Source organism: Dromaius novaehollandiae, chromosome 2 (assembly GCF_036370855.1).
Source record: "Dromaius novaehollandiae isolate bDroNov1 chromosome 2, bDroNov1.hap1, whole genome shotgun sequence".
NCBI lineage: Eukaryota > Metazoa > Chordata > Aves > Casuariiformes > Dromaiidae > Dromaius > Dromaius novaehollandiae.
Genome location: NC_088099.1, coordinates 139,132,410 through 139,160,017, shown reverse-complemented (window position 1 = coordinate 139,160,017; position 27,608 = coordinate 139,132,410). Strand labels below are relative to the sequence as shown.

General features: G+C 42.0%; 1 protein-coding gene across 2 annotated transcripts in view; it reads left to right on the top strand.

Moving 5' to 3' along the window:
- Positions 1–27,608, top strand: part of MAPRE2 (microtubule associated protein RP/EB family member 2) — a 103,150-nt gene that overhangs the window by 32,585 nt on the left and 42,957 nt on the right. The window contains exon 1 of one of the 2 annotated variants that reach the window (XM_026102976.2): positions 10,745–10,977. The exons of the other annotated variant lie outside the window; for it this stretch is intronic. Coding sequence (XP_025958761.1) covers positions 10,859–10,977 — 119 coding nt within the window. The 5' untranslated portion in view covers positions 10,745–10,858. Of the gene's footprint in view, positions 1–10,744; positions 10,978–27,608 lie in introns of those variants that run through there. 2 annotated transcript variants of the gene reach the window in all.

Below are 27,608 nucleotides of genomic sequence, written 5' to 3'. Positions count from 1 at the left end.
ATTCCAGAAGGTGCTTAAACATCACTATGAAATGTTAAGCTTTCTGTGTTAGTATCTAAATAAAGCAATGGCAGTGGTAGGCTAATAAAGGGCTAAAAGAATTCATAAAAACTTGGTCTAATATGGCAGGTTCCAAAAGTCCTGTTATGAAATGCCTGTCAGTGGGATAAGCTTCCAGGCATAGTTTGCAAATTTCTTTCTGTTGTTGTTTTTTCTGCACAGTACTAACATAAGTGTAACATTGCAGTTGAAGCTGTCTGAAAATTTTTGTTCATTTGAAGATTATTTTATTAACAAGGACTTCGAATAAGCACTAAGATGATAAAGAACATTGACTATTACCTTTGGAAAAAGTTTGTATTTTCCATTAATAAACAATAAACTAAAACTTGTTTAAGATTAGTAATAGAATTGTGTAAATTAGTGATGAAATTGTACTTAGAGTTTCTTACTCACAAGCTAGTCTTTGCTCAACTATTTGCAAATAGTAACTATTATTTGCAAGTGTTACAGAGCTAAGTATTGAACAGCAAGGTAAGAAATATGTGTGTAAAAAATCGAGATACTAAAAAACACAGTGCCTGAGGTACTCAGATACTTGCTTTTGACTTGTAGTGAGCCTGAAATAAATAAAAGCAAGTTTACTCAAATGGTAAGATAAGTGTGTGTGTGTGTGTGTGTGTGTGTGTGTGTGTATAAAGTACACACATTAGTTCTAGCCCAAAAGAGGAAGCACTCCTGGGTTCCTCCGTGAGCTAGCGATCACAAACAAATCCTTGCAATCTGGTTTTTCAGAGGTGCCTCAGGGATTTCAGCTGTTTAGTATGTTAATAGAGGCAATGTGTCACCTGGTATATGAATCCTGGACGGTGTTATGCAGCTCCTGAGTACAGGTGTCCCTTCTCCGGATGGCTGCGTGTGAATGTGCATGTCCCTTAGCAGGCAAGGGCTGTAGCACAGTGCTCTCCGCCTAGACAAAATGGAGCGCAATTAGGGAATGACAGTATGCGAGCCGGACAGCGGGTATGCCAGGCTTTGTCTGAGGGAAGGAAACCGATCTGAGCAAGGTTCTCTGCAGGTGGCTGATGAAGGAAAGTGGAAATTGCCCAAGCAACACAAAGGACTCCGCCTGACAAAGGCAGGCTGGAGAAGAATGGGGGAGAGAACAATGGGGAAGCCTATAAAGTGGGAGAAATCCTGAGATAAAAGGCAGGAGACACTCCTCTCAGAGCAACGGAGAAAAGGAATAGGATTTGCTTAGCTGCCGGACTAGTTTGGAAAAAAAGTGAGCAGGGCTGAAAGGACTATGTGGGTCAGAAGAGAAACCATGAAAGGAAGGATTGGGCCCCAACACAATGGTGTTGTGAAGCACGAGAAATTTGCCAGGATTTATGAGAGTATGTTTTGAGGAAGCTGATTGTAACATCTGCGCTGTTTCTGTGCTTGTAAAATGAGGAAAGCTGCCAGAGATCAGCTTTTGTAAAATGCTATGAATGTCCTTTTTTGGGGGGGGGAAGGGGGAGGGGCAAAAAAGCACAACAGTTTGTGTGTAATTTCTTGGCATTTGCTAATTTGATGGACACACAATAAACATTTTCTTTGTGAGAGAATGATTTGTAACACACTGTAGGAACATGAGAAAAGTATTTGTGGGATATGTTGTAGTAAGGCACTGAATTCCTAGGCCAGGGTTCTACAACTGTTGAAACATTTATGCACTACTGAATGACTTGGCAGTACAATTTTGATCGGAGTCAAGCATGAATACACTGTATTTCTTTCACATTAGCTGGAGTATGTAATAATGTTTATGTTGGCTTTGTGCTGGGTGTGGGAGGACAGATATCTAATTAACAGTTTCCTGGGACAAAGTAACCCCTTCACATTTTGATTTGTAATGGTCCAGCCTTTTCTATCAGCTGGTTGGAGCATTTTTGATAAAGTAATAGGTATCCAAAAACTTAATTGACCATCTCCTGGCAGCATTGCTTTCACATGCTCTTTAGCACCGGTGAATGTCTTGGGTAGTTTGGTAAATGTTGACAAATGTAGTGTTCCTTGCGATGGGTTATAACCGCTGTGCAAACTTCACGTGTGCAGGATCTGTACATGCTGCTGCTGGACAAAGGGCAGCACTGTATGCTGAACGGACCTTAGCCAATAATCATTCCACAGCGTTTAAACTTCTCTTCCTTATGTTATATGCATGTATCAGATATTCACGTGAAGGATTAAATTGCTTCGATAATGCGTGCAAATCAAATGGCTACCAGCTTCAAAATGCTTACTGTACAATATGAACAGAGAACCATTGGTCCCGAGAGTCTTTATTCACTCTTTTTGAACCCTTAGTGTATAATATCAAGGCCAAGTCAAGTTTTCAGCTGAGCAATATGACAAGTAATGTTGAAAGTCATCATCTACCAATACAGCATCACTTGAATGTTGGATACAGGCATATCAGATTCTCACATTAGAAACCTCATCCCTTGATAAATGGTCTTGCACAGCTTCTCATTTGTCCTCAGTCCCCTGATATTGTTTTTATGAAATTAGAGTGAAATGCCATCAAAATGTATTGCTGTTACTCCCAGTGCATAACATTAGAAGGTATATCATAAAGGTATATCATCCACTCTTGCCATCTTTTGGATTTCTTCCTGCATTTTTCCAGCCATCTATCTTTAGCCCCAAGAAAGCCAGAGTTTCCTCAACAGTTGGAAAATATATAAAGAAATGCTAGATCTTTCTTCACTTTTTTCTCTTCCCAAAATCTTTCAAGCTATTACCATTTATAATTTATTTGATTGGTTTTGTTTATAATGTGAATGTCTGAAGCTCTGGGCACATATGTTAATAAACATTTTTTATAGAAACTGTGTGGGTATATCTATGTATATATGTGTGTGTGCATACACACACACATATATAGTAAGTATAAAATCCCAAACACCCTCTTCTTTTCTAGAACACCTAATTTCACTTGCATCTAATTAAGGTTTTATCATTGCCCAGATTATCTGAATTTTTCTAATGCTTTTGATCTAGATCTTATGCTTAATACAACCTTTACATCTGAATTCTGACAAAACAAATCGAGAAAACTAGTTTCAAAGTTAATGTCTCCCTGTAAATGGAACTGGCTACTGTAAATCTAGAACAGCTCCAGTCAAGTAACTCCATGTAAATGCACATAAATAAGACAGGAGTCACTCTCCCATCTCAATTCTTTTCAATCAGTATTAAAGGCAAAGTGAGACAGCATGGTCACTTCAAGCATATATTGATTATGGCCTCTGCTTATAGGTCTTCAGATGAAAGCAGCTCCCCAAGCTGTACCTGAAACTTTGTTATAAGCCAGTGGATATCACTGAACACAAACGTAACACACACTAAAAGAATTCGAAATTTTGGTTTTGCCTGGAGTTAATGGAAGTAAGAATTTCTTGTTTGGAACCGTCCTTCACTGGTTTTTTCCTGCTGTCATTAGTGCTTTTTGTTATCTAGGCAGTGCTGGATAAAAACATTTCAGATATTTGGTGCAAACTTCTTATGTTTTAAGTATGAAATTCTTTGGTGTACATTGAAGAGTGTTTCTTTCTAAATAAGAGGGTTTTTTTTTCTTTTAAAGCAGCTGGATTTAGCTAAACTCTCAAAATTTTGGATTTAATCAATGCTCACTAAACCTATTTAATAACTTTAACAATTTGAATAATATTAACAGTCTGTGACTTGTTTTAAAACATTTGTACTGCTTACAGGTTTCTGAAATCTTGTTTCTGTGAACAAAAAATTCTTTTTCTGTGGACAGTGTTTTAATCCTGAAATAATCCTCTGATTTCTGTTTGATTTCTACAGTAACTATGAAAGGTAGCTGCTGCCTTTTTAAAGGAAAATACCCACAGGCTGTGGCTTTTCAAGACCACTCTCTGTAGTGGGGAATTTATACACTAATGGTCAGATTGGATTTGCAGCTTATAGCTACATTTTCAAGAATGCTTAGCTGACAAAGATCTGAACTTTTCTTTTACTTTTCCTAACAGGCACAGAACACTTCTTAAAATATGAAATGTGACCCCTGAAATATAAATATGTCCATATATTTAAAAATAGACTTGAATTACCTCACAGGGATGTGGTCCATGCACATTGTGTAATTGGGACAGCCCTCTCTCTCTTTCTCTTTCTCTGTCACTCTCCAGGGAAAGCAAATAATCAAGACTTTGCCTAAAGTGGCAACGCTATAATCCCCAAGAGTGAGAAGCTCATTCTTTATCTACAGGATGTCTGGAGTGATAAGTACCTGTTTTAATAAAATTCATGCAGTGTTCCTTTGTCCTGACAGAATTATCATTTTCTGTTTGGTATGGTAAGTTTAAATGCGATGCAGCCTGAAATTTAAGGCATAGAATGAAGTAACAGGATGGAGGTGGGAGATTTTATCCAGTGCAGTGTGAACAAAGTCTTTAAAGTTCTAGTTTTGGATTTTCATTCCAAGCAATTTTATATCACTATTGTTATATCACAGAGGCTGACGATACGTCAGTGAACCCTGAAAGGTGAATTCTTCTGCGTAACCCAGGTTAGCTTAAAACACGTCATGTATTATATCACATCTGATATATGTTCCTTGTCTTGCTGTTGTCAGCTGTTGCTAATTCCTTTATGGACATTTCTGTGTAATATGTTATTAGAGATCAGAACTGTGTACTTATTAGGTTGGCACAAGCCCGTGCTCTGTAATAGATATACAGCTGCAGATATCTCATTTGTACTTCCACTAGATGACATGAAATTTGAATTTCCTAAGGCTTCTGGTTTTACGTATTAAATGAAACTTTTATTCAGGATGTATGCTGCCAGAAAGAAAAAAATCATTTTGATACAGCCTCGTTAGGTACACTCATGGTTGTATTCACTTTTTTTTACTGAAACTACTCATACTGGGAATAAAGTACATGTACCTTAATGAAACGGGGCTCACCTGGACAATGGGCATGTGCCCGGGTCTTAGAGTAACTTTTGTAGCTCTTCCCAAACTTTCTTCCTGCTTTGCTTTATTTACTTTCTTCAAATCTAAACAGTGTTGGCTAACTCCTTCCTTGTTTCTGTACAGGTTTCTGATAAAAACACCTTGAATGCTAAAAAATAACTAATTTTGTTTCACCATGTGTAAACTTGTTTTTTCTGAAATGTTAATCCTCATTCTTGTGAATTTAGACTATAAGAATAATTATTAAATTAGTAAAGGAGACTACATTGGTCAATGGTTTGCCTGAAATTAGGCTTTTCCAGTGGAAAAACTGCACTTGTGACAGAAGGTTTCATGAGACACCACTGAAATGTGAAGTACATTGGCCAAAATGATTACAGTTAAGTGGTGTTTGCTGTAGTTTGAAGTTGTAGCTGAGGCATATTGTAAGGGCAGTGTAAGAAGTATTATACTCAGTTTCCCTTACTAATTTGAAGGTGAACAGAGATGTCAGGTGAGGTGCTGATTAGGAGGAGATGATAGTACTTCTGTCACACTAGGGATGCTTATTGGTTTTTCTAGTGTTAAATGCATTTTTCCTAATCCCCCACCCTCCAAGAAAAATAGGTTATCCAAGCAGTGGGAAATTTCTGCAAGAATCAATTGTATTTGCACTTCGACTGTGTCACATATAAATGTCATAAACTTTTTAAAATTTTCTGACAACTATATTAACAGAAGTTTCTAATGTGGCCATCACTCCTGTTTTCAGATGCTGTGTATTGGTCACTTATCAGCATTAAAATACTCCTAATCTATTTTCACATTAGGCAAAAGTCAAATTTGATTTTTGACCCTGTTTCCGATAACATTCTCATAGACAAGCTGATGAAGTATGGGCTAGATGAGTGGTCAGTGAGGTGGACTGAAAACTGGCTGAACTGCTAGGCTTACGGGGTTGTGATGCGAAGTCCAGCTGGAGACCAGTCACTAGTGGTGTCCCCCAACGGTCGATACTGGGGCCAATACTGCTTAACATCTTCATTAATGATGTGGATGATGGGACCAAATGCACTCTCAGCAAGTTTGCAGATGGCACAAAACTTGAAGCAGTGGCTGAGACACCAGACGGTTGTACTGCTATTCAGAGGGACCTCAACAGGCTGGAGAAATGGGCCAACAGGAACCTCATGAAGTTCAGCAAAGGGAACTGCAAAGTCCTGCACCTGGGCAAGAATGACCCCATGCACCAGAACAGGCTGGGGAACAGCTGGCTGGAGAGCAGCTTTGCAGAAAAGGGCCTGGGGGTTTTGCAGGACACCAAGTTGACCATGAGCCAGCAATGTGCCCTTGAGGAAGGACAGTGATATCCTGAACTGCATTAGGAAGAGCATTGCCAGCAGGTCAAGGGAGGTGACTCTTCTCCTCAGCGCTGATGAGGCCACATCTGGAATGCTGTGTTCAGTGCTGGGCTCCCCAGTACAAGAAAGACATTGGACCTACTGGAGCAAGCCCAGTGAAAGGCCACAAAGATGATGAAAGGACATGGGCTGTCATGTAAGGAGAGGCTGAGAGAGCTGGGACTCTTCAGCCTAGTGAAGAGAACGCTCAGGGGATCTTATCAATGTGTATAAATATTTGATGCAGGGGGGGCAAAGAAGACAGAGCCAGACTCTTCTCAGTGGTGCCCAGTGACAGGGTTAGAGGCAACAGGCACGAACTGAAACACAGGAAATTCCATCTCAACACAAGGAGACGTTTCTTCACTGTGAGGGTGGCTGAACACTGGAACTGCTTGCCCAAAGAGTCTCCATCCTTGGAAATATTCAAGACCTGACTGGACACAGTCCTGGGCAACCTGTTCTAGGTGACCCTGCTGGAGCAGGGGGGTTGGGCCAAACAATCTCCAGAGGTATCTTCCAACCTTAAGTATTCTGTGATTCTGTGATTAACTGACGAGTATAAAATTTTGGCTTAAGCATGCCTAAGGTTTTTCCAACACTGCATTTGGGGTCTTTAAGGGATTTGACCCTCAGACTTTATAAACTATGCTGCATGGCCTTTGTACTGCAGTAAGTGAAGCCCAGAAGAGTAATGAGAAGGGAACTGAAAATGAAAGCTCTGAGGAGGAAGAAGTAACCATGTTTTTGAGAATGATATTTTGGGCTGTTGTAGTTGTGATGCTCACTAGTGTTCACTCTGCCTGATTTAAGCATTAAAGAAAAAAATCTAAGCATTAAAATGTATCTGCTGGTGCAGAGTAGTGGCTTTTGGGGGGGGTGGGTGGGAGGGTAATTGTCCTTAGGACAACTAGGACTACCTGTATTCTGCAGCGGGATCTGTATTCTTCAGCAGTAGGATCACGTTGTAGTCAAAATCAGGTGGCAGATGGGGGTGTGCAGGCTGTTGCAGCGCTGGAGCAGGTTGACTAGAGAAGTGGTGGCATCTCCATCCTTGGAAGTTTCCAAGACTTAGCCAGACCAAGCCACACGTGAACTGTCCTCACGCTGGTGCAGATTCTGCTCCAAGTGGGAGATTGAGCTAGGTGACCTCCCTAGTTCCCTTCCAACCATCACTTCTGTGGTTCTCAGTGCTTGAAGATCTATTATTTCAGGTTTTCTAATTCTACCCTTGTACATTAATTGGTCTCCTGGATCTTTTTTGCTACTTTTCACATGTGAGTACTGCATTTCAGTAAAAAAGACTTTCAACTTCCTGTAGGTAGATTTTATCAACACCACTCTGACTTGACCTTTATTATTAAAGCTGCACTTCTATTTGTATGTCTACTGCAAATAGAAGCTATAAAGTCATGCACAGTCATTTAATAATAATGACAAGCTCCTGTTTCTTGTTCTGTGTCACTGGATCCAGATCTAAGAATCCTCTGCTCAGAACTATGAAAGTGGGAAGACAAAGCAGTGACTTGCTGCACATAAAGAAATGAGTTGTGTTGGTTGGCCATGCGGCGCTCAGAAACGGAGGTACAAGCAGAATGACTGCCATGTATATGGAATTCAAATGGCACCCCTTGTCCGCCCCCCTTGGCTGTGCTAGATCAGCTGAAGAAATACATGCTTTCTGCGTGCTTTTCTGAGCCAAACTGCTATTGCCTAGGCCTCGTTCAGTTTTTATGAAGGGAAGGTAGGACTTCAAGAACTGTGTTTTCTGAACTGGAATCCACAGGCAATAAGGGGTCTGAAGTGAGGCTGCTGTTCTGTCCTCACTCGCGCTGCTCTGTGCTGTAGCTTTGCCAGTACATGTTTTAAACAGTTTTGGAGACTGCAATAAAGAAGCTTCTGTTCTTTGCCACTGCTGAAGAAATAAAAATGTTTTTATAAGTTAGGGTAGCAGAGTGTTTTACTGCTCACTGCCTAGCAGAGCAGGTAGGGCTATGTCTGGCAGCTAAAGACCTGCTATAGATTATTTTTATATTCTGTCACCATGTAGCATTTCTGGCTTCTCCCTACTCTTGAGTGTTACCAAGACACTTACTGGCCTTTTTAGCAGAATGTACTTTCTTGCTTCTTTTTAAAAAAAGACTCAAAGGAAACTTTCTCCAGTGAGTTTACTGTTGCCAAACGAATGAAGCATTTTTGAATAAAGTATACCAACTGCAAGTATCCACAGGTTGGTTACTGAAACCAAAATTTCTCTTTTTGAGTATATTTGAAAACCTGGTGGAAACAATAAATAAAAGCTCCTGTCTTAGCGTTCAGAGGGCAGTGGTGAATTGGCAGACTAATTTTAGTTTAAGTGTTTATTTATTGGTTGTATTCACCTCACCGTTCCTCTGTGAATCCAAAGTCTATATTATGGGTAAAATTGTGTAAACTAAGCTTTTAGCAAAGCATCATTTCAATGCTCTGAAAGCTTAGAAAAGATCATTAAAATTTTGTTACATCACTTTTCTTTCATGCAAAAAAGGTCTGAAGTATAAATCTGATCAAACTCACATCTGAGATGGGGAATTTTATTAAAATGTTCTCATGGGAACATGCTAATATGTTAGAAATACTCATATTGCTTCAGTTTGATCTATCACTTTAAAACTCATTTTTAAAGAGAGTTGGGTTCTGGGATCTCCCTCCTCATCCCACCTCAAGATCAGGAAGAAGCTGGGAAATCTCCCCAATTAGTTGTTGCTCTTGTTGCATTTAGCACCCTTGAGGTCACACAGAGCTATATAGAGACTGTTCCTGTAGTCACTCTTGCTATGTCCAGTTTAGAGAAGACAATTTGTAAAATGTTTGATCATTTGTTTTTCTCGAAGGTAGACATGTGAGTTTGGCTTCGTTGTTGTGATATGGCAGATTTTATCACAATGAAGTTGCAAAACTACTTCTGAGGAGGTAGCTGGAATTGCTCTGTGGCTGAATTCAGATTTTGAAGGATGTTGTTACTTAGATATGGGGAAATATGCAGAGATCTTAACTACCTAGAGATATGCAAAGGGAAACAGACTGGGAGGGATAAGGGGCACTTTGAAATGAAGGGGAGGAAGAGATTAGCAGTTGTGTGAATGGCCATGTTAATAGGACTAGCAGAACCAGCAGTTCGGTGTTACTGTATTGGCAGCTTTTCCCCTTTTTGTCTTTGACCCAAGCAAGGTTTTAGAGGACATGCCATCACATAGTTTCTCTGTGTAAGCCTGAGACTAGGGGAAACCAGCCTAACATTTGTTTTACTAAAGTCTCCAGTGAAGCTGTAAGGGTGGAAATAGAGCTTGATAACTCCGCTGTCCTGGAGCTAGTGGGGAGAGGGGAGGGAAATCCAGGCTAAGCAGCAGGCATGGGAGCAGGAAAAATAGCATCACTGAACTGAGACCCTCTTATATTTCTTTATTGTTAGGAGTGCATGAGTTCTGACATATTCCTGTACCATTTAAGATTCATGTACATTTTGTTAATCAAGTATCTACTGTATTAAACAAAACCTGCTCTCATGAGCTGTGGCCAGTTGAGTTGGAAAACGAGGGCAAGCCTTGCTGTGGAGATAACGATTATCGCGTGCACTTGAAAACAGAAAGAAGGGCGCTGTATGCTGTTTCCACGTTTGAATTATATTGCCGCCATCTGGGTATTGTAATGGAGCAGCATGTTGTGGAGGCTTGTTTCATGCTAACTGCAAAAGCTTGAGCCCAAAATAACTCTGGAGTATCAGGAGAGATGATGTGGAGCTGCAGGACTCGAAGTACGCTTGTTTGTTCCCAGAAATAAAGGGTAAAATAGTAACTGCCGTTGTCATTGCGAGGTGGCTGGAGATGAACCGCGTTTGTTTCCCGTCGCTGCTCTTTGAAGTAAAACGGCACGTCGCTCTGCCGCCTTCCTCCACGCACGTAAAAATAAGCTCGAGGAGCCAAAGAAAAGATGTTGGTTGCGGGGTGTGTGTGTGGGAGGGGGGGTCTACTCGGCGCTTTGTCTGGCTGAATATGGCGAACGCTGATTTACCGCGTCGAGCCGGCGGCCGCCGGGCTTTCCCCGCGCCGCCTCCCCGCAGCGGCCGTTGTCTCGGCCGGGCCGCCGCGGGGGCAGCCGGGGCACCAGGTCCCCTACACACACGCAGCTCCCCCCGAGGCGGGGGATGGGGGACTCAACGGCTCCCCGTGGGCGCGCGAACGGGCCGCGGCGGCGCGGCGCCCCCGCCCCCCGGCGGCAGCGGGGCAGCCCCGGCGCAGCCTGGCGGCGCGGCGCACGGTTAGCGGTTGCTATGGTGAGGGGCGGGGTCACGTGGCGCGGGCGCCGCCGGCCGGGCTTGACGTCAGGAGCGGGGCGGGGCGGCGCGGGGCGGCGCGCGCGCGGGCGGGGCGGCGCGGCGCGGGGCGCGGGCGGACTCGGGCTGCCTCCACCTTCCGCAGCGGGAGCGGCGGGATCCGCGGGAGCGCCAATGCCTGGACCGACCCAAGCCCTGTCCCCAAATGGCGAGAACAACAACGACATCATCCAGGATAACGGGACCATCATCCCCTTCAGGAAGCACACGGTGCGGGGGGAGCGCTCCTACAGGTACTGCGGGGCGCGGCGCCGCGGCGGCGGCACTGCGGAGCGGAGCGGAGCCGGGGGGGCGAAGCCGGGTGGCGACACCCCCACCCTGGCGCGGGGGTAGCGCGGATGCGGCGGGGAGCAGCGTGCGCATTGTGCGGGTGGGAGCGTCTTGTGGGCGGCTGCGCGGCTCCCTCGCCCCACTCCTGCCTCGCCTAGTGATGGGGGGGCGTAAATGACGTGTTAAAAAATAATAATAATTAAAAAAAAATTCCCTGCTCTGGAAGGAGCCGCAGCACCTCGCTGCGGATCGCGGCGGCGGCGCCGTGGGAGAGCAGGGGGCAGGGGACGGCGCTGCGCGGGCGGCCCCCGCCGCGGAGACCTGCGCGCCGAGCCGCGGGGGGCGCCGGGGCCGGGCCCCCCCCAAACCCGCCGGGGAGGTGACAGCCCCCCAGCCCACCCCGCGGGGGCCGCCTCGGCCTCCCCCCTCCGCGGCGCAGCCCCATTTTGTGTATTCACGTTTTGGGAGGGTTTCGGGGTTTGTCCTTTGTCACGGTTGTGAGCGGGTTTTGGTTGATCGTTCGGCACGTCCTGCTGGCAGTGTTGGGGGTTTTTTTTCCTTTTTTTTTTTTTCTTTTGCATTAAGGTATCTGACAATATGTTCGGGCAGATAAGCCCGTTAAAATTGTCCGCATTGTTTGATAGGGGCGGCTCAGGGCGCAACTGGTCCTGCGTGCTCCCCGCTGGCGGCTCGAAGGGTGATAATATGGCCAGTCATAGCTGCTCGCCTGTTCGTATACAGTTATTTTAGATGCTGCCTCGATGACAGCGAGCGATGCCTCTGCAGAGAACACGCCCCTTAAAGCTGATTTTTCAAGCAGCAGGAAATGATGCTGTTTTCAGATATCTGGCTAAAGTGGCAAGTTGCATGCTCGATTAGGCCAAAACAAGCGTGGATGACTTAGCTTGTTTGTCTAAAGGAAATGACAATATTTTTACTTCAGCTACGTTATCCCTCAGCAGCTACTGGCCTAGCTGACCATTAATAACCTCAGTAGTGAATATTATTGCCGATCACATGATCGTGACCATACGTGTGATCACGAAACGCTTGTGACATCTTAGTCTGTGGTTTGTTTGAATGCCACAAAATTTAGTCTGCCCTCCTCTCTGACTCTATTGCTGCTTTCTTTAATGAAGCCCCAATGCACCTATTTAGCACAAAGTAGCAATACCAGATTTCTGATTTCATTTTTAAGCTTTTGCAAAGACCAAATCCTTCTTGCAGAAAAACTGGAGCTCTCACTTCCTAGATCTAAATTTCTGCTGAGCAGTAGGAGATGCTGTTTTTAAGAAAAGCTGTATTTCTATCACACAGCTAAGTAGAAATAGGAAGTTGATTTGAAATGAATTACCATGCATCTATCTGCAATTACCCTGGTAGGCATCTTAGGTGCTACTGATCACTTTTCTTACTGTTTTCTTTCAGAAGGGTTATGAAAACCCTTGTGGAATTGCAATCTCCCTTATGCTTTTGCCACATGTTTACATGTAGTTTCTGCACCCATCAACACATCAGTTTTCTTGACCTTCTGCCTATCATACACTGCACTATGTCTAGAAGAGACTTTTTGCCCGACTGCTGTGTTAAGCACGCAGTGACAGAAGTAATTATATCAGTTTTCCAGAAACCATGAAGTTACTCTGCATCTGAATAGTCTTTCACCCAGATGAGTGCTGCTTACAGTGTCGCAGGGCATTGTCTATCTACGGGAATATAATGGAATGCAGATCTACTAATGCTAATATTACATGTTATTTTAGGGTAGTAAATGAATAATCCAATTAAATGTATCTAAGAAATAGAGCATTAATGCATGAATAAAAAACTCATTTGGGTAATCAGATTTAGGTTCTCTTTTCCCTGCGAAGGCTTACAGAAATCTGCAGAATCACAGCACCCAACTCTGTCAGTTCCCCCTTTCTCCAGTGGGGAGAATGATACTTAGCTCATTTTCATCTGTAGCTCTAAGTGCTTTATGAAGTGATGTTTCAACCATAACAGAAAGGGAACCTTAAAGAAAATATGTGAAAACTGTGGTGAAACTTCTCCTTGATACTGGAAAAGAATGTCCTTTTCACTTTCATACAAATCTTTAATAACTAGATTAGTTTGGGCTTTGCTAAGGATGCGTTGAAGCTGAAGATCACTACACGTAATAGATCAATACATTCAGTCAGATGGACCCTACTGTGCTTGCTGCCATGCTGCACTGTTGGTGCCAGGCTGACTTTGAGGCAGGCTTGCAGAGCAGCCTGTGCAACTTCACCATATGACACAGTTGTACAGTACGTACTTCTGTATGTACTCTGCTCACAATGCACTTTAACATACTGCAGCTTTGCTCTTGAGTTAAGCTGTGCCTACTGTAGGTGAAGAGGTGAAAGGCAAATATTGAATTTCTCTCCTGTAATACCCAGAATGCTTTCTCATTCTGATTTAATGTACTCTGTTTCTTAAATATTTTTCAAACAAAATAATTGTTGATCAGAATAAACTGTATTTACCAATTTAGCTCTTCTCAGATCTAAATAGAAAGCTTTACTATTTTTAAATACCCAGTTCCTATCAAAGACTTGATATCTAATGCTCGAAGCATATCAAAAAAGGGGTAAAGTTTATACCGTTTTACAGATTAGGAAGCTGACATGAAAGGAATTGCTTTAAGTTATCCACCGAGTTGAGGGCACTGCAGGGAATTGAACCTATACCACACGAGTCCCAGCCATGTGCTCTGTATACAAAGCCACAAATAGTTTTCACGAGGCTTCCAAAGCACGTATTATATTTTGCAGACTGGGACATACAGGCCCAGGGTGTTAAGTTTCTCATCCAGTCTTGCTTAGCTAGTAAATGGAAACCAGGCACTTTGGCATAAAATTTAGTCACAGGGAGATGTTACCTTTGACAATAAATAATTGTGATAAACCTATATTTCTCTGCTAAAGTGCTGTTTGTTTTCCAAAGGAAGTACTCAAACATGTCAGCTGCAGACATTTCAGATCAGCCTAGCTTCGAAGTTTGGTTGGAACTGAGGTGTCATTTTGTTGGCCCAGAATAGATTTGGGCTCATTTCTGAGAACAGCATCACAATTATATGTTCAAAGAAGACTGAAATAATTCAATCAAAAACCAAATCAACAGCTGTGTGGAGAATTTGGTAAACAGAGCATGTCAGCAGTGCTTTTTTGTCAGTCTGGGCATTTTGTGTGGTTGATAAGCTCATCTTTCCTTTTCTAAAGCTAGCCATACAAAAAGATTGAATATTTCAGGTTTTGAATGGCATACCTAGCCTGAAATACTCAGTCCTCAAAGGGAAGAGCTACTGTCCCCTCTTTTGCAGGATATGACCCCTAACTTTTGCTTTATCCACATGCTGCTAGAAAATTGGTTTTAACTGGTCCTTTGCAAACTAGCTATATTTAGTTTTATACCCAGAACTTTCAAGAGAGGTGGGTTTTTTTGGGGGGGGGGGAGGGGGAGAGTTGGGGGCTTTTTTTTAGTTTCCCAGTTATTTTTTCCAGTTACTAAGCTTTGGCCTTATGTATTCAATTTATAAAACAAAAAAACAAACTAAAAATACCCTTTTGTATCCATGAGTATGTAGTTTCTAATGGTATCTGTTAAAATATTTTTTGCTAAGTGTCTTCTCCCTTTTAGAAGCCATTGTTTAAGCTGCTGATGTGTGACTGTGCTGTGCATAATAATGAAAGTTGAACGGAAGTGATGATTTCCTCATCCACTACCGAAATAAGCTGGAGCATATTACGAAGTATATCTGACTGCGTTTTGCTGCAGCATGAGTTGATAGCTTCCACACTGAAAGTCTAGATTTGTGTTATATAAAAATCTGGCTTGGTCCTTGCCTTCCTAGCTCCTAAGGAGTCATAGGGCACCACTGGGCTTCACGCTGCAGAGTGCATGCTTCATAGATGTTACGTGGGACGGCTCCTGCTTTAGTCTGTAGCAAGCCTGTTTCTTCCCTACACGTAGAGCTGTGGAACCTTACTCAAGGTACAAAGACAGACTTATTGCTTTAGCTTACTTTGGACAGAAGGCATATCTTACTATATTCAATGGAACTTCATTTTGGAGTAAGTAGGTAATTCCATTGAAATCAGTAAGGCCATTTGTATTGATAAAATTAATGTATGAAGGCCCAAACTTTCCTTGATGAGATAGGGAAAAAGATAATGATAAATGCAGTGGATTGTTTTCTTGCTTCGTAATACTGACAGGCATGACCATCTTCATCCTCTAAAATGCTAAATGCTAGTCAAAGCAAATGCTGCTAAATATATTAGTAATGTAAACACCATTTCCAGACATGCTGGCTGTTGGTCTAACTGTTCCTATTGCAGGTTATGGGAATTTTACTCTAGATTTCAGTGGAAGGAGGAAAAGGGCAGTACTAAATGCTTGTAGAAATCACACCCCATAAATTTGTCTTGAGCTTTTAGAGAAGTGGCATTTGTGATAACTCCCTTGTCTTTCAAGCATCTGGAATGCAATATCATAGTTGCTCGCTATCCAAGAGGAAGCCATCCTGATGACTTGCAACAAGCAGCTGCCAGCCATCATAAGCGGTATCATGCAGAAATATTCCCCTATTGCCTGTCAGCTTAGGTACCTTCTATTTTCTCTTCTTTCACTTTCATAAAGCTGGCCTCCTGTCTCTGCTGCCACTGCTGCTTTTCTTTAATCTTGTTTTCTGATTAGGGAGTTCTCTGCCTAGGGAGAACTGTTTTGGTAAGTGCCTTGTGCTGGACAGGTCCTGCTCTCAAAAAAGAGCTCAGAGTACAGTGTGAAACTGTTTATAGATGACTGAGAATCCCATGTGGATGCAAGTAAATACTTCAGGTGGTTATGGGATGACTGTGTCTGTTCAATACCGAATCAGCAGTCTGAAGCCTAAATGTTCTGTTTCTGCATTAGTGGGCTACCTCTTTTGATCCAGATTTAGATTCTGCTCAAAGAAAGCATCTGCACAGTATTTGGGGTTGGAGGTGTTGTCACCCTACCACCACCACCAAAAAAATCAAGGACTAAGAGGGAAAGGTAGCTTTATTGGGGGAGTGGATGGAGGAGGGAAAACAGAAGGTGCCTCACATGTGATCCGGTTGATGTAAATAAGTGAACCTGACTTTCAGATACCACCATCTTTTCAGCTTCTACCCAAGCTCTCTCACCAAAGAGGTCAGAGTAGATCGGAGTTGCACCCAGCCTCTGTGGGTTTCTGAAACATCCTGTAGGTGGGAGTTTGGGTTCTGGTTTGTGGGGGGTTTATTAAACTACCTTGTTGAGCTGCATAGCAGCACCAATGTATTTCCTGCGTTCTGCCAAAAAAAGGGTAAGTTTAGGATATGACAGAAGTGAACTCGATTCTGTCTTTTTAGAAGTAGACATTTTGGCTTCAGTCTAGTTTCTTCAGTCCCTGGAAGGCAGGTACAGAAAAATGCTGCATAATGGAACATGTATGACAGAAGTTAATTTGGAAGTGGGGCTGTGGACCAAGATAGCCTGATTAAAGCTATTTCTTTGGGTTTTTCCTTTGCTGCATGAACAGCTAGTGAAAATGAGACCCAACTACCTCATTGCAGGTGGGCTAGACTACACCCAGCTGGAATCCTTGGAGTAGCTGGAATCCTTGGAGTAACCTTTCGAGGTAGAAAATCGCTTTTGGGAGGCAGCAGAAGAAAACAAGTATAGTAGGTCTGCATTTGAGGCCTCTGCATTTGAATGAGTGACACTTTAAAAATATCTTCAGATGCTTTGGTTTTGGGGCTGTGGGTGGGGGAGGTTAGTTTAATTTGACAGCCTTTTTGCCTTCCTCATACCCAAAGATAATTATAGCAAAGGCTTGGTAAGGAAGCAGATAAAGCATATGCCAACTTTTCATTTTGGAGATGCAACTTTCAGCCTTTGTTTGATAATTGAAAACGAGTGGTCTCACCACATCTGTTCTCAATCGCAGAAACCACTGAACAGGATGGCATGAAGGCCATAGCTTGGAATAACAGTGGTGACAGCAGAGAGAATAGCGCTGCGCTGGAGACAGCATAAGGATACTTGCATGCTATGCGCTTGCTGAATCCTGATCTCCAGTTAGGGGTAGTGATCGCTTGCCACCGTTTTCAGAAGCACGAAACATAAAGGAAAAACATCCATGGTCCTTCTGTGCATGGATTGTGTTAGCTTAATGCTGAATAGCTGTTTGAGTCTTGCCACGCTCAGATCTCCGCTTCCTGAGTTGCTGATAAAGTGTCGTCTTTGTATTGTTTCATTATAATTAGATGGAAGGGGAATATTATCTGTAAAAGTTTACTGAACACCTGTTCAACTTTTTTTTTAAAGTGATGGGTTTTTTATTGTTAAAACAGTTCTGTTGTGTTCATGCTAACATATATATAATTCGAAATGAAAATCTGCTTGTAAAATGTTGACAAAAGTTTTTCTAGTTTCCTGGTGATATACTAAAGTACTAAGTATTTGATAGAGAAGGCTCTATATACTGAAAACATACCCATTAAATGTTCTAGCCTAGCCACTTGCAAATGATTTTTCATTTCACATAAAGCTCTGTGCTTATTGAATTGTGCTTTTGTATTAAATCTGTGTTTTGCTACACCGTCCAAACAGGAAATGTAAACATTAATCAGTGAGTGGAGACGTAAGGATGTAGCTTCCGTAGGCAGTCCTAAAACTGTGCCGAATTGTTCTGCCTGGAGAGGACTATCCCATGCAGATTTTCTTGATATTCTGGCCTCGCTTATGTCCATCTTGCATCACTTACTTGTGTTGACTGGGGGTGGGAAGTGGTTGAAATATGGGTGAGGTGAGGGAAGATGAAGCCCATGAGTTGGAATCCTGCATGGGTGAAGGGACAAGGATAGAAGCATTGGAGAGCACTGGACTGAGCTCATATGAATTTAAACAGAAACGTGGAGTGATCTAGAATTATATTTTGAAAAGCTGTCGTAAACTGAAAAATTCTCATTTTGGAATTTGTTTGGGATTTCTGCTTTATGCAAAATGGGCACTTTTTCACCAATATGGCCGTTGACAGCTAGAATAAGGAATAGCTTATTTTGCTGTAATGAAAGAGGGTAAAGCAATGGTGTATGTTCCTGTTTTTTCATATGGTTGTATGTATTCTTCGGCAGAGCTCCAGAGGCTTAATTTTTAATATGTTTCTTGGCAATTTGGAACTCTCAAAGGTAGTTAGAAAGGCTGTGGACAGCTGTCATTTTAGTGGGCTTCAATTTTATCACTTAAGAGTAACTTAAATGAACATCCCCTCTACAGCAGGGTTTCTTAGTACTATACAAATCCCCTACCCCAAACAGCTGTAATTATTCAGAGATGCACTTGAATGCAAATTCTTGCTTGTCACTCTGGAATGCAGTGTTGATTCTCAGAAGGGCTTGCTGGCAATATGTATTAAACAATTTGGGGGGGAATGAAAATTAATTTTAGGCAAATTTTGCATGGTTGTTATGCTTAACTTCTGAAGATTAATCTCTGTGGTGCTGGTCTAGTGATATCATGAATAGGAAGCACTAAAATATTTAAAGTAGAATATGGATTTGCTTTATTCATGCATTCAGTGTTACACAAATCATGGCTTATTAAAATAACTATAGAATCTGTGTATTTATGTGTGTGTATGGGAGTGGAGTATATAACCCAGTGATATTAAAGTCCCTTGGGAACTTTCATATACAGAAAGACTATCATACGTAAGAGTGCTGAGAACACGGAGAAAGTGAAATGGTAGTTGGTTGAATAAAAGTGATACATTTTCTAAAAGGACAACATTCACATACAAACAGCTGCTCTGTTGAAAACTTTGTTATTTTATTGAAACATTATTTGGAGTCCATATCACTCTTTGTCTGCATTAATATTTTGAAGTGTTTTTCCTCAGAGCATTATTTAAGATGTAGACTGGGAATCAAGATATGAAAACACTGTTTTCAGTCAACACATTCCTTTTGTGCCACTTGTCAAACTCGAGGAGGTATAAGGAATTTATATATATACATATTGCTGCCTGCCAACAGGCATGTACATTTTTTGATCTGTGTTTCCCAGATGAGAAATGAGTTTTAGCAGCTGGGATGCCATAGAATTGCCTTGTCTCTTAAACAATCCTATTTTTTGTAGGATGAGGTGTATCTTTCCAGTACCACCTTAAGCACTACCCCTCAAATTGTTACTGAAGTACTATAAAATATGGACCTAGTGGCCCTGTTGGACAAGTTGAACATGACTCAGCAGCATGCTCTCAAAATGAAGAAGGCCAACCACATCCCGGGCTGCATTTGCAAGTGGGCAGCCTGCAGCTCCAGGGAAGTGATTATTCACCTCTGTTTGGTACTTTGAGACTGGAGCATTGTATCCATTTTTGGCCCCTTTCGATTTGAGAAAGACAGTAACATACTGGAGCAAGTTCAGTGGAGGGCCACCAAAAGGGTCAGGGACTGGAGCACCTGAGCTGCATTTATTCAGCCTGGAGAAGAGTAGGCTCAGGGGAAGGGGAATCTCGTTGCAGTCTTTAACTGCCTGATGTGAGGGTAGTGGGAACACAGAGCCAGATGCTCCTCAGAGATGCACGGGGAGAGGCAACGGACACCAGCTGCAACAGTGGAAATTCCAGTTAGATATTAGGAAAAGTGTTTCCACAGTGGGGACGGTCAGACTGGAAGATGCTGCCCAGAGAAGTTGTGGAATCTCTGTCCCTAGAGATATCCAAAACTCAGCTAGATGAGACCATCAGCAGCCTTCTCTGTTGGCTCGGGTTTGAGCAAGAGATTGGACCAGATGACCTCTGGAGTTTCCTGCTTGCCTAAATTACTTTATGATCCTATTCTGTAACTCAAATAAGTGTAAACACCCTTTGAGCACACAAAACAGAATCATCGAGTTGGACACTTCAAAACTGAAAGGAAAATCATATGGCAAGTAATTTAGCGCTGGCACCAAGATGAGATCATCCTGTGATCAAAGTTTCAAATGGAAAAGAAAAATGTGTATATGCAGTCTCAGTTTTGGATAAAAAAAAATCAGATGCAGTCTATAGACATGCATCAGGTTGAACTGTTTGCAAGCTTAAGTCTTGCCAATGTTATATTTTTGCTGCTGCTTCAGTGTGTTGATTACTTAATACTGCATTCTGTGCATCGCTGGGAGCTTCTTGTGCGGTATGGTACCAGGAATGACCAAAGGTTCATAGTTACACAGAAGAGCGGAAGAATAGTTCTGCTATGTAATAAATTGATTATGTACATTGCAGTTAAGAATTATGTTTTGAAGTTAAAAGCTGATGAATCGCACTCTCACCTTTAAAAATAAATTCTATATATCTTTTTCCTGAGAAAAATATTAACATTATTGTTATGTTTAATCTGCAGAAAACCTGGCTATAGGCACATCTCTTAAACTGTATCAGATGTGTGCTTAGTTTGACCTACTTTTACAGGGAGTGGTGTGAAACTGTCTTCTCACATGACCTACACCAACATTGTGAGGCCTGGAAAAACTAAATATTCACATTATAGCATAGGTTATTACATTCTAACTGCAGTTATACCTAGTTTGTAGGTAACTAACACAATAAACTTCCCCCCTGTTTACTGTGGGAGTTGAACTTGCTAATGTCACTGTTTGCCAGCTGGAAGCAATGTACTTTAGGAATTGACCTCAAGATATTCCATGAAAGGAGGCCAAATCCTATTAAACAGGACATCCATGATTCTCTTAGCTTAAGGTGGAGGGCTTTACCAGGGCTCTGAGATATAAAGACTGTTGTAACTGCCAGTAAGTCTGTTCTTACAATTCTCATTGCATCAAAGCAGTAAGCATCATCTAAAAAACATTATTTGAGAAAACAAATCACAAATCTTTGGGGGGTTTCCATCTTTGAAAGGGAGGAGATTTTTAAGACTAAAAACTAAAAAACCCTTAAAAAAAAAAAAAAAGAGGAGACTGAAAAAACAGACCTTCAAAGACCAACAAGGTTTTGAGGAAGCTTTGCTTGATACTGGTAGTCTCAACAATGGCATTGGTAGTGCAGCAATGGTAAAAATAAGTTTGTGGTTACTGGCACATAGCAAGAATAATACATTACATTAATCACAGACGTTTGAGCTAAAATTCATAGAGGGCAATTTACCCTGTGAAGGATTAGTGAATACTAGTGTTAGTCTCTCTAAAACTAATTCAGCAGTTAAGCAATTGCACTTGGAATTGCTATTCCAAGCAATTGGAATCTCTCATGTTCTAGATAGTCCTTAGTAAGATTAATTCTTAAGTGCAGGTCATTGACTAGTGTTATCTTGAGTACCAGAATAATTTCAGTGTGTCTCCTTGGCTGTTACAGTAATAACTCGTGAAAATGAAGGAGGAGGTGAGCTTACTTTGGTGTCCAAAAGCAAAATTAAGTCATGGCTGGAATATTAACACTGAAAATCTTTATAATATTATATAATGATCTGTAGGGAATTTGTAGGAGCCAAAGACAGAGGTATTTATTTGGGCCTATTTCAACAAACCCAGCGATGTCAAAACAGAGACTTATTTTTAATCTATATTTCATCAGGGATGGTGGGAGGGAGAAGAGGCAGAAAGAGTGATTGAACACAGAAGCTAGTAAGAGGCGTTTAGCGCGTTGGCACAGGGGTCTGTGGAGGTAGAGCTGGCAGGGGCATCTACCCACAGTTCAGCTTGTGGCTGTCTTCTGTAGCATGGGTCCTAGAAACTTGCCCACTGAGTGCCTTGCACACCCAGCAGAAAGTTGGGTCTTGCCTGACCATTGCCCTTTGGACCCCAGATGTCAGCAGAGCTGCGGTGGAAATAGGAAACCAGGACAACTGTGCTAGAGCTTAAGTTTTTATGCAACAAAAAAAAGGAGTGTTTAAAGGAGTGCTGTGTCAGTGAAAGCAGCCAGCATGGTTGCATGTTGCTTCATTTGCTGTCACACGCTTGTTTACAACTGCAGGGTAAAAGTGGCTGAAAATAAATGTTGTTTTTGCTTATACCCCGGCTCAGTGTCGTCACCTTTCTGCCATGGTCACTTGACCGAGGACTGGAGCGAGGCTGGCCGTGTGCCCGGCAGGGCTGGCTGCTGCACCGGTCTGCCCGCACTGGCTGTGCCCATGACTCCTGGGATGGCTGTGCTGATCGCACCATCAGGAGTGGTGCCGTTTCTTCTTCTTTCCCAAACATAACACCGCACGCTTGAAAGCGCCTGGCTGGCTGGCCCTCTTCCCTGCAGCAAGATGCATTATTAAGGGTAGAAGAAATGTTGCGATGCATGAAACTTGGATGCATCTATGTTCATTTGTAATGTAAGAGATAAAGGTTGTTCCATGACAGGGTCCTCGTTCTCTGTAGCACGATTGCATTACAGAATTTGAGGGCAGAACAGATTTATTGTAGTCCATCTCTGGCTAGTGCAAGACTGTTCCCGTGAGATGCTGCCTAGAGTGCTCCCTGGTGAAACTTCACATGCCCTGAATAAACACGCTTCATTAAGTGTACTGCAGTCTCCTGTGAGGAAGCTGAGGAAGAAGTCATTGCATTTCCCTTTGTGTAATCCTCCCATTTTCCCTTTTTCCCCGACTCTTCTGCAGTCCCTGGCTGTCCCGTCCCCTTCTCCTGCTGAGTCACGGCTTCGCGGAGCCGCGCATACTTGGCTCTTAGCAAGTATGCGAGGCGCTTGGAGACCGCTTCGGCCCCCTGTGAGGAGGGCTGTATAGGGTTACAAAATCTCATTTGAGATTACGTTATGCTTGGAGTAAATTGGTGTGTTACTTTAGCCTTTCACCTCCGAATGTACACATGTCAGGGGAACGGGGGGGGGGGGGGAGGGAAAAACCCCAGATAGGTCAAAACTAAATTAATTTGGTGACTTCATCTTACTGACTAGCTGGATCTTGTCCCTGTTGAAACTCCCAAGCCTGCCCACGCCATTTTCTGGACTTAAAAGGCGGAAACAAGCTTGAGCGCAAACCTCGAGGAAAGCAGCGGACCGCCTGTGCTGTCGGAGCTGCCGCAAGGTTGGAGCGTAGCCTGCACTTGGCATCGCTAAAAGTAGGGCCTGAGGGGCCTGATAATCTAGGTGCTCGTAAGCTACTTCCAAGAGTTGGGGTTTTTTTTCTTAATCGGGGTTTTCGGTTATTCTTATCCCCTCCTACTCACAGGCAGATGTTTCCGTGGTGTAGACGAGGGGACTGCTTGGGCGCATCTGCAGTGTTTTGTCTGGGAGTTGCTGGGCTGTACTCAAGGCGGGCAGTGGGTTAAGGACGAGCTCTCCTCGGCTGCTGTCTTTGCTCTCCAGCAAATCTGAGTTTGCTAAAGCACTTGGAGATCCACCATGTGAAAATGTAACTACTCATCCATCATCTAGTGGGAACAAAAAGATAAAAGGTTCATTTGCTATTTGCAGAACACAAGCCAGGAGTTGGAGGCTTGCTGAAATGTGCTGCCTCCCTAAGCATCCTTCCTCCACCGTGATGGCTGTATGCAGCACTGTTACCTCACTTCAGGTCATGTTTTTAACCTCTTAGTCCTTTAGCTGTATTGTGTTCTGTATTTCTGCCTAGCAATCTGTTATTTTCAACAAGAGTTAAAAATTAATACAAAGAGAATCAAAACTCCCATGTCTGTCTTGGTGAATTGAGATTTGTTTCATGGAAGATTGTTTGCTTATCTGTCAGCTTTTTCAGGATTTTCTAGTTACAAAGTGATTGCAGAACCTCCTCTATCTCATTTATATAAGTCCGAGAACTAGTTTTCTCTGAATCAACATTTTTCACAATCCCAGTGTCCCTTCTGAAAGATGGGCTGTTTTTTTAGCATCTATTATGAAAATGTTACCAGTTGTATATCTTCTTTATATCTTAAGATCTTAGAGGTGAAGACCTTGGGGGGGAGGAGAGAAAAGTGGAGGTAATGATTGTAAGTAAGCGCAGGTTATTTTTGAAGCAGGTTATTTTTTAGCATTGCCGCACTCATGTTCCTGTCTTTCAGCTCATTTCAAAGGTTTCTGTGGTTCTTCATTAGTAAAATGCCATTGTAATTTGTAGTAACATTTATTTTATATTCATATTCATGCATGCTTTCCCTACAATAACAGTGCCTGACTATGCAGCACTGAGTATTGCTATTGCTTTGTTAGATTATAGTTTTTCTAAAGCCTAGTCTGAGAGTGCTGTGCATTGCTGTGGCTCATTTGTAACCTGTTCTAGTGAATATACCTTTGCAGAAGTGTTGTCAGCCAAAGACTGTGAATCACTTCCGTTTCATGTAGGCTACTGAAGGCTGCCTTTCTGAAGTATCTATCTTTTGTCCAGAATGTATTTTTTAGTTAAGATTCATTTACTTCAGAAATTGATGGGAAGAATTGATAGGATAGAAATTGATAGGCTATGCAAATAATTCCAGCTAAAATTAAGATAGTGTGTAGTTAAGTGCTAATACTGCACTGTACTTTTGCAGGCAAAGGGGAGTCCTGCATAAAATTTATTAGTCTTGCCATGTAGACATTATATGGGTGATGTATTTCATTGCCCTACACTGTCAGTGGCAGCAGGAATGAAGGAATCAGAAGGTAGTCCAAGTTGTCACTTGTGCTGTGCAAATATGACTATGACTGGCAGATCAAAAACATAAAATTCAAGTGACTCACTGAATGTGAATTACCCTAATTTCACAACTGTTTAGTGAGTAAACCTCAAGCCAAATATTTTGCAAAAAGTAAGCAGTAGACAGTGTAAGGCAGTGCTAGTTATTGGGCCATCTCAGAATTTTTGGCTCAGATCGTGTATATTGTTTGAATACTTTTGGTTGTGTTTTTTAGAAGGAATTGAATGTCTGGAAGAGAAACAATATTTTACTGCCTCAGATAATATGGGTGGGTTTTTTTATTTTATTTTTTTTCTTTGTCTTCTAAAGCTGTATGTACCACAAAACACAATTACCACCAGTTTGTGTAGGAGTTATTCAGATTAGGGTATAAACCAAGCCTTGATGTCCATCATAAACATTTATGTAGGTCAGAATATCCCAGCATTGGCAGGCAGTCTATAATTTAAAAGAACAAAACTGAAAAAATGTACTAATCCAATCAAAGTAAATCTCTTAGTACCCTAACCACACTTGCCTTTAAGCAGGGAACTGCAATGAGAACAATAAAAAGTATGCTCTTCGGTGTGCTTGGTGGTAATGCAGCAGTCAAGCAATCAAGATGTACATGGATTGATGCAGTCTTGTCTAGACTCTTTAGCATGCTTCACATAATTTTAGGTCTTCAAGTCAGATCCATGTTGTGAAGGTAAAATGGCATTTGGAAGTGAATGAGATACGTCAATAATAAAAGGTTTCTAACATTTCAACGTTATTAGTAGCAGGGGTACAGTGCACAAGAGATTTGAAATTCAGCATTTTAAAAGGTGTGAATTTCTCCCAGTATTACAACCAGAGCATTATTTTCTTGGGTTTTTTTTTTCCATGGGAATATCTCATTGTGATTCATCTTTAACTGTTTGAGGTTTCTGGCTGGGATAGAGCATTTTGTAGTGCTTCCTACAAAAATTACTTCAGTTACAGTACTCTGCCTTGAGGGAACTGATTTTTGCAATTGCATTTGCTACAGGAGCACAGCACAGCTCAAAAGATAGGGTAAAAACAGCACTTTGACAGAATGTACTGTCATTTTTTGTATTATTTTTCTGTCCTCAGGACTCCCTTCAGCAAAGAAGACTCCAAGAGTAAGTGGACTCTAATGGCTATGGATAAGGCTGTATGTAATGAATTTAAAAATAGTAGGCAAGGTCCCGCTGCAAATCAGCTACCACTTCAGGGTTATATTGAAGAATGAATTCTCCTTCTGTAGGGCTGTGGCCACTGGCTCACAGGTTCCTTCTCTCAGGGATTTTTGCTTTGCAGTAGCTTTCATCTGAGACACCCTTTCCAGCAGAAGCTAGAGCAGGCTTACTCAGCTACATCTTAGCCTTTCTGTCATACCTTCCGCTTCAGCAATTTTTGTTGTGAGGAATATCTATCCTGGTGCTTAGCAGAGGACGGCTTCAAGAAGGCTCTCCTTCGTAGCATCACACAGACATCCTCTGTGTTTAAAAACTTAGTATCATACCTTGCCTAATTCTGCAATACAAGAAAGCCTTACAGGTTCAGAGATGATTGCACATGTGGTCGGTAATTACACTGGAGATAGAGTCATTGCTGTAATCCTTCCAATCTTGCCGTTATGACTGCTTTGGCATAAGGCAGCTCCTGCTGTCAACAACTGTTTTCCTCCCCTCTCCTCAAAAAACAAAGCAAATATGCCTCTTGCAAAACCATCCTTAAACACAGCTAGATAACACCTTGTAAAGTGGCACTTATCTGTAGCAAGAGCCGTGGGAAAATGCCTAATAGCTGGAGACTCTGTGCTGAATGTAATGGCATAAAAAATTAATACTCCTTTGGGTGTACTGTTGACCATTGGACATGCTGAGCTGGTACAGTTCTGATTTGGGAAGCTACTTAAGCATGTATGTGATTTTTGGCAGCTAACTAATCCTGTGAACTCATGTCTGTGGTGCTTAGTTGTGTATGGGTGAAAGTATTTTCTGAAATGGCCTGAACTAACATGTAAAGACTCTGTTATGGCTTGTTCATGTTTATTGGGGATTTAATTTCAGTTTCTTGCAAGTAAAATAAAGGAGAGTCTTTCATGACTAGGCAGTGCTGTAACAGAGCATTGCTAGAGGCTTTAAATCTACACCTGCGTGCTCTGAAGTGGGGGATGCGATTTTCTGTCTTGAAGCTGCTTGTGGTTGCTACGGAGTCACTAGACATCTGTGTGGAAGGTGGAAACTTGAACATCACAGTGATGTGGATGCTGTTCTTCAGGCTTGTGCAAGCCTCATGACATCCTTATGCATGAGAGCCTTCAATCTAAATAAGAGAAGGCATAACAAGTTGAAAATGTAAATAATGCATTGGAAAGATAGGAATAAGTATATTAAGACATATAAACAAGTTGTTAGCTACTTGGCCATTCACAGAGCGTACAGGTCTGCACCTGTTCAGCTCTTCTCTTGCATCGCATCAAAGATGTTTATTAATACGTGCTTTGAATCAGATCAGATTTTTAGAGGTAGTTTAGCACGCAAGGAACCAAATCATTTAGAAAAAGCTGGCCCCAGCTGTGTGTCTCAAGCGCAGGAATTCAAGCCTGTCGCAGAATACCTCAGCTCTTCTATCTAGTTGTTGTTCCTTTTTTTTCCCAAGGCCTGCCTGTATGGCAGACAGGATACGTGTTTATCTGAGCACCAAATTAGAACATGCTTACTGTAAAGGAAATCATTCCTAACTGTGTTTATTTAAAACAAAACCAAAGAAGGGTGGGGGACAAAAGAACCAAAGGCATTGTAAACTCTTCCAAAGGAAGAGACCATGGAAGATCCAGACACGTGTTAACAAGTCACTGTAAATAAACGGTTGTGTCAGTTCATTGATTTCTACCAAAATAAATACTGATTTTGCAGAAATTTGTTTAAAATTGTCTTGATACATGCTCAACTGAACA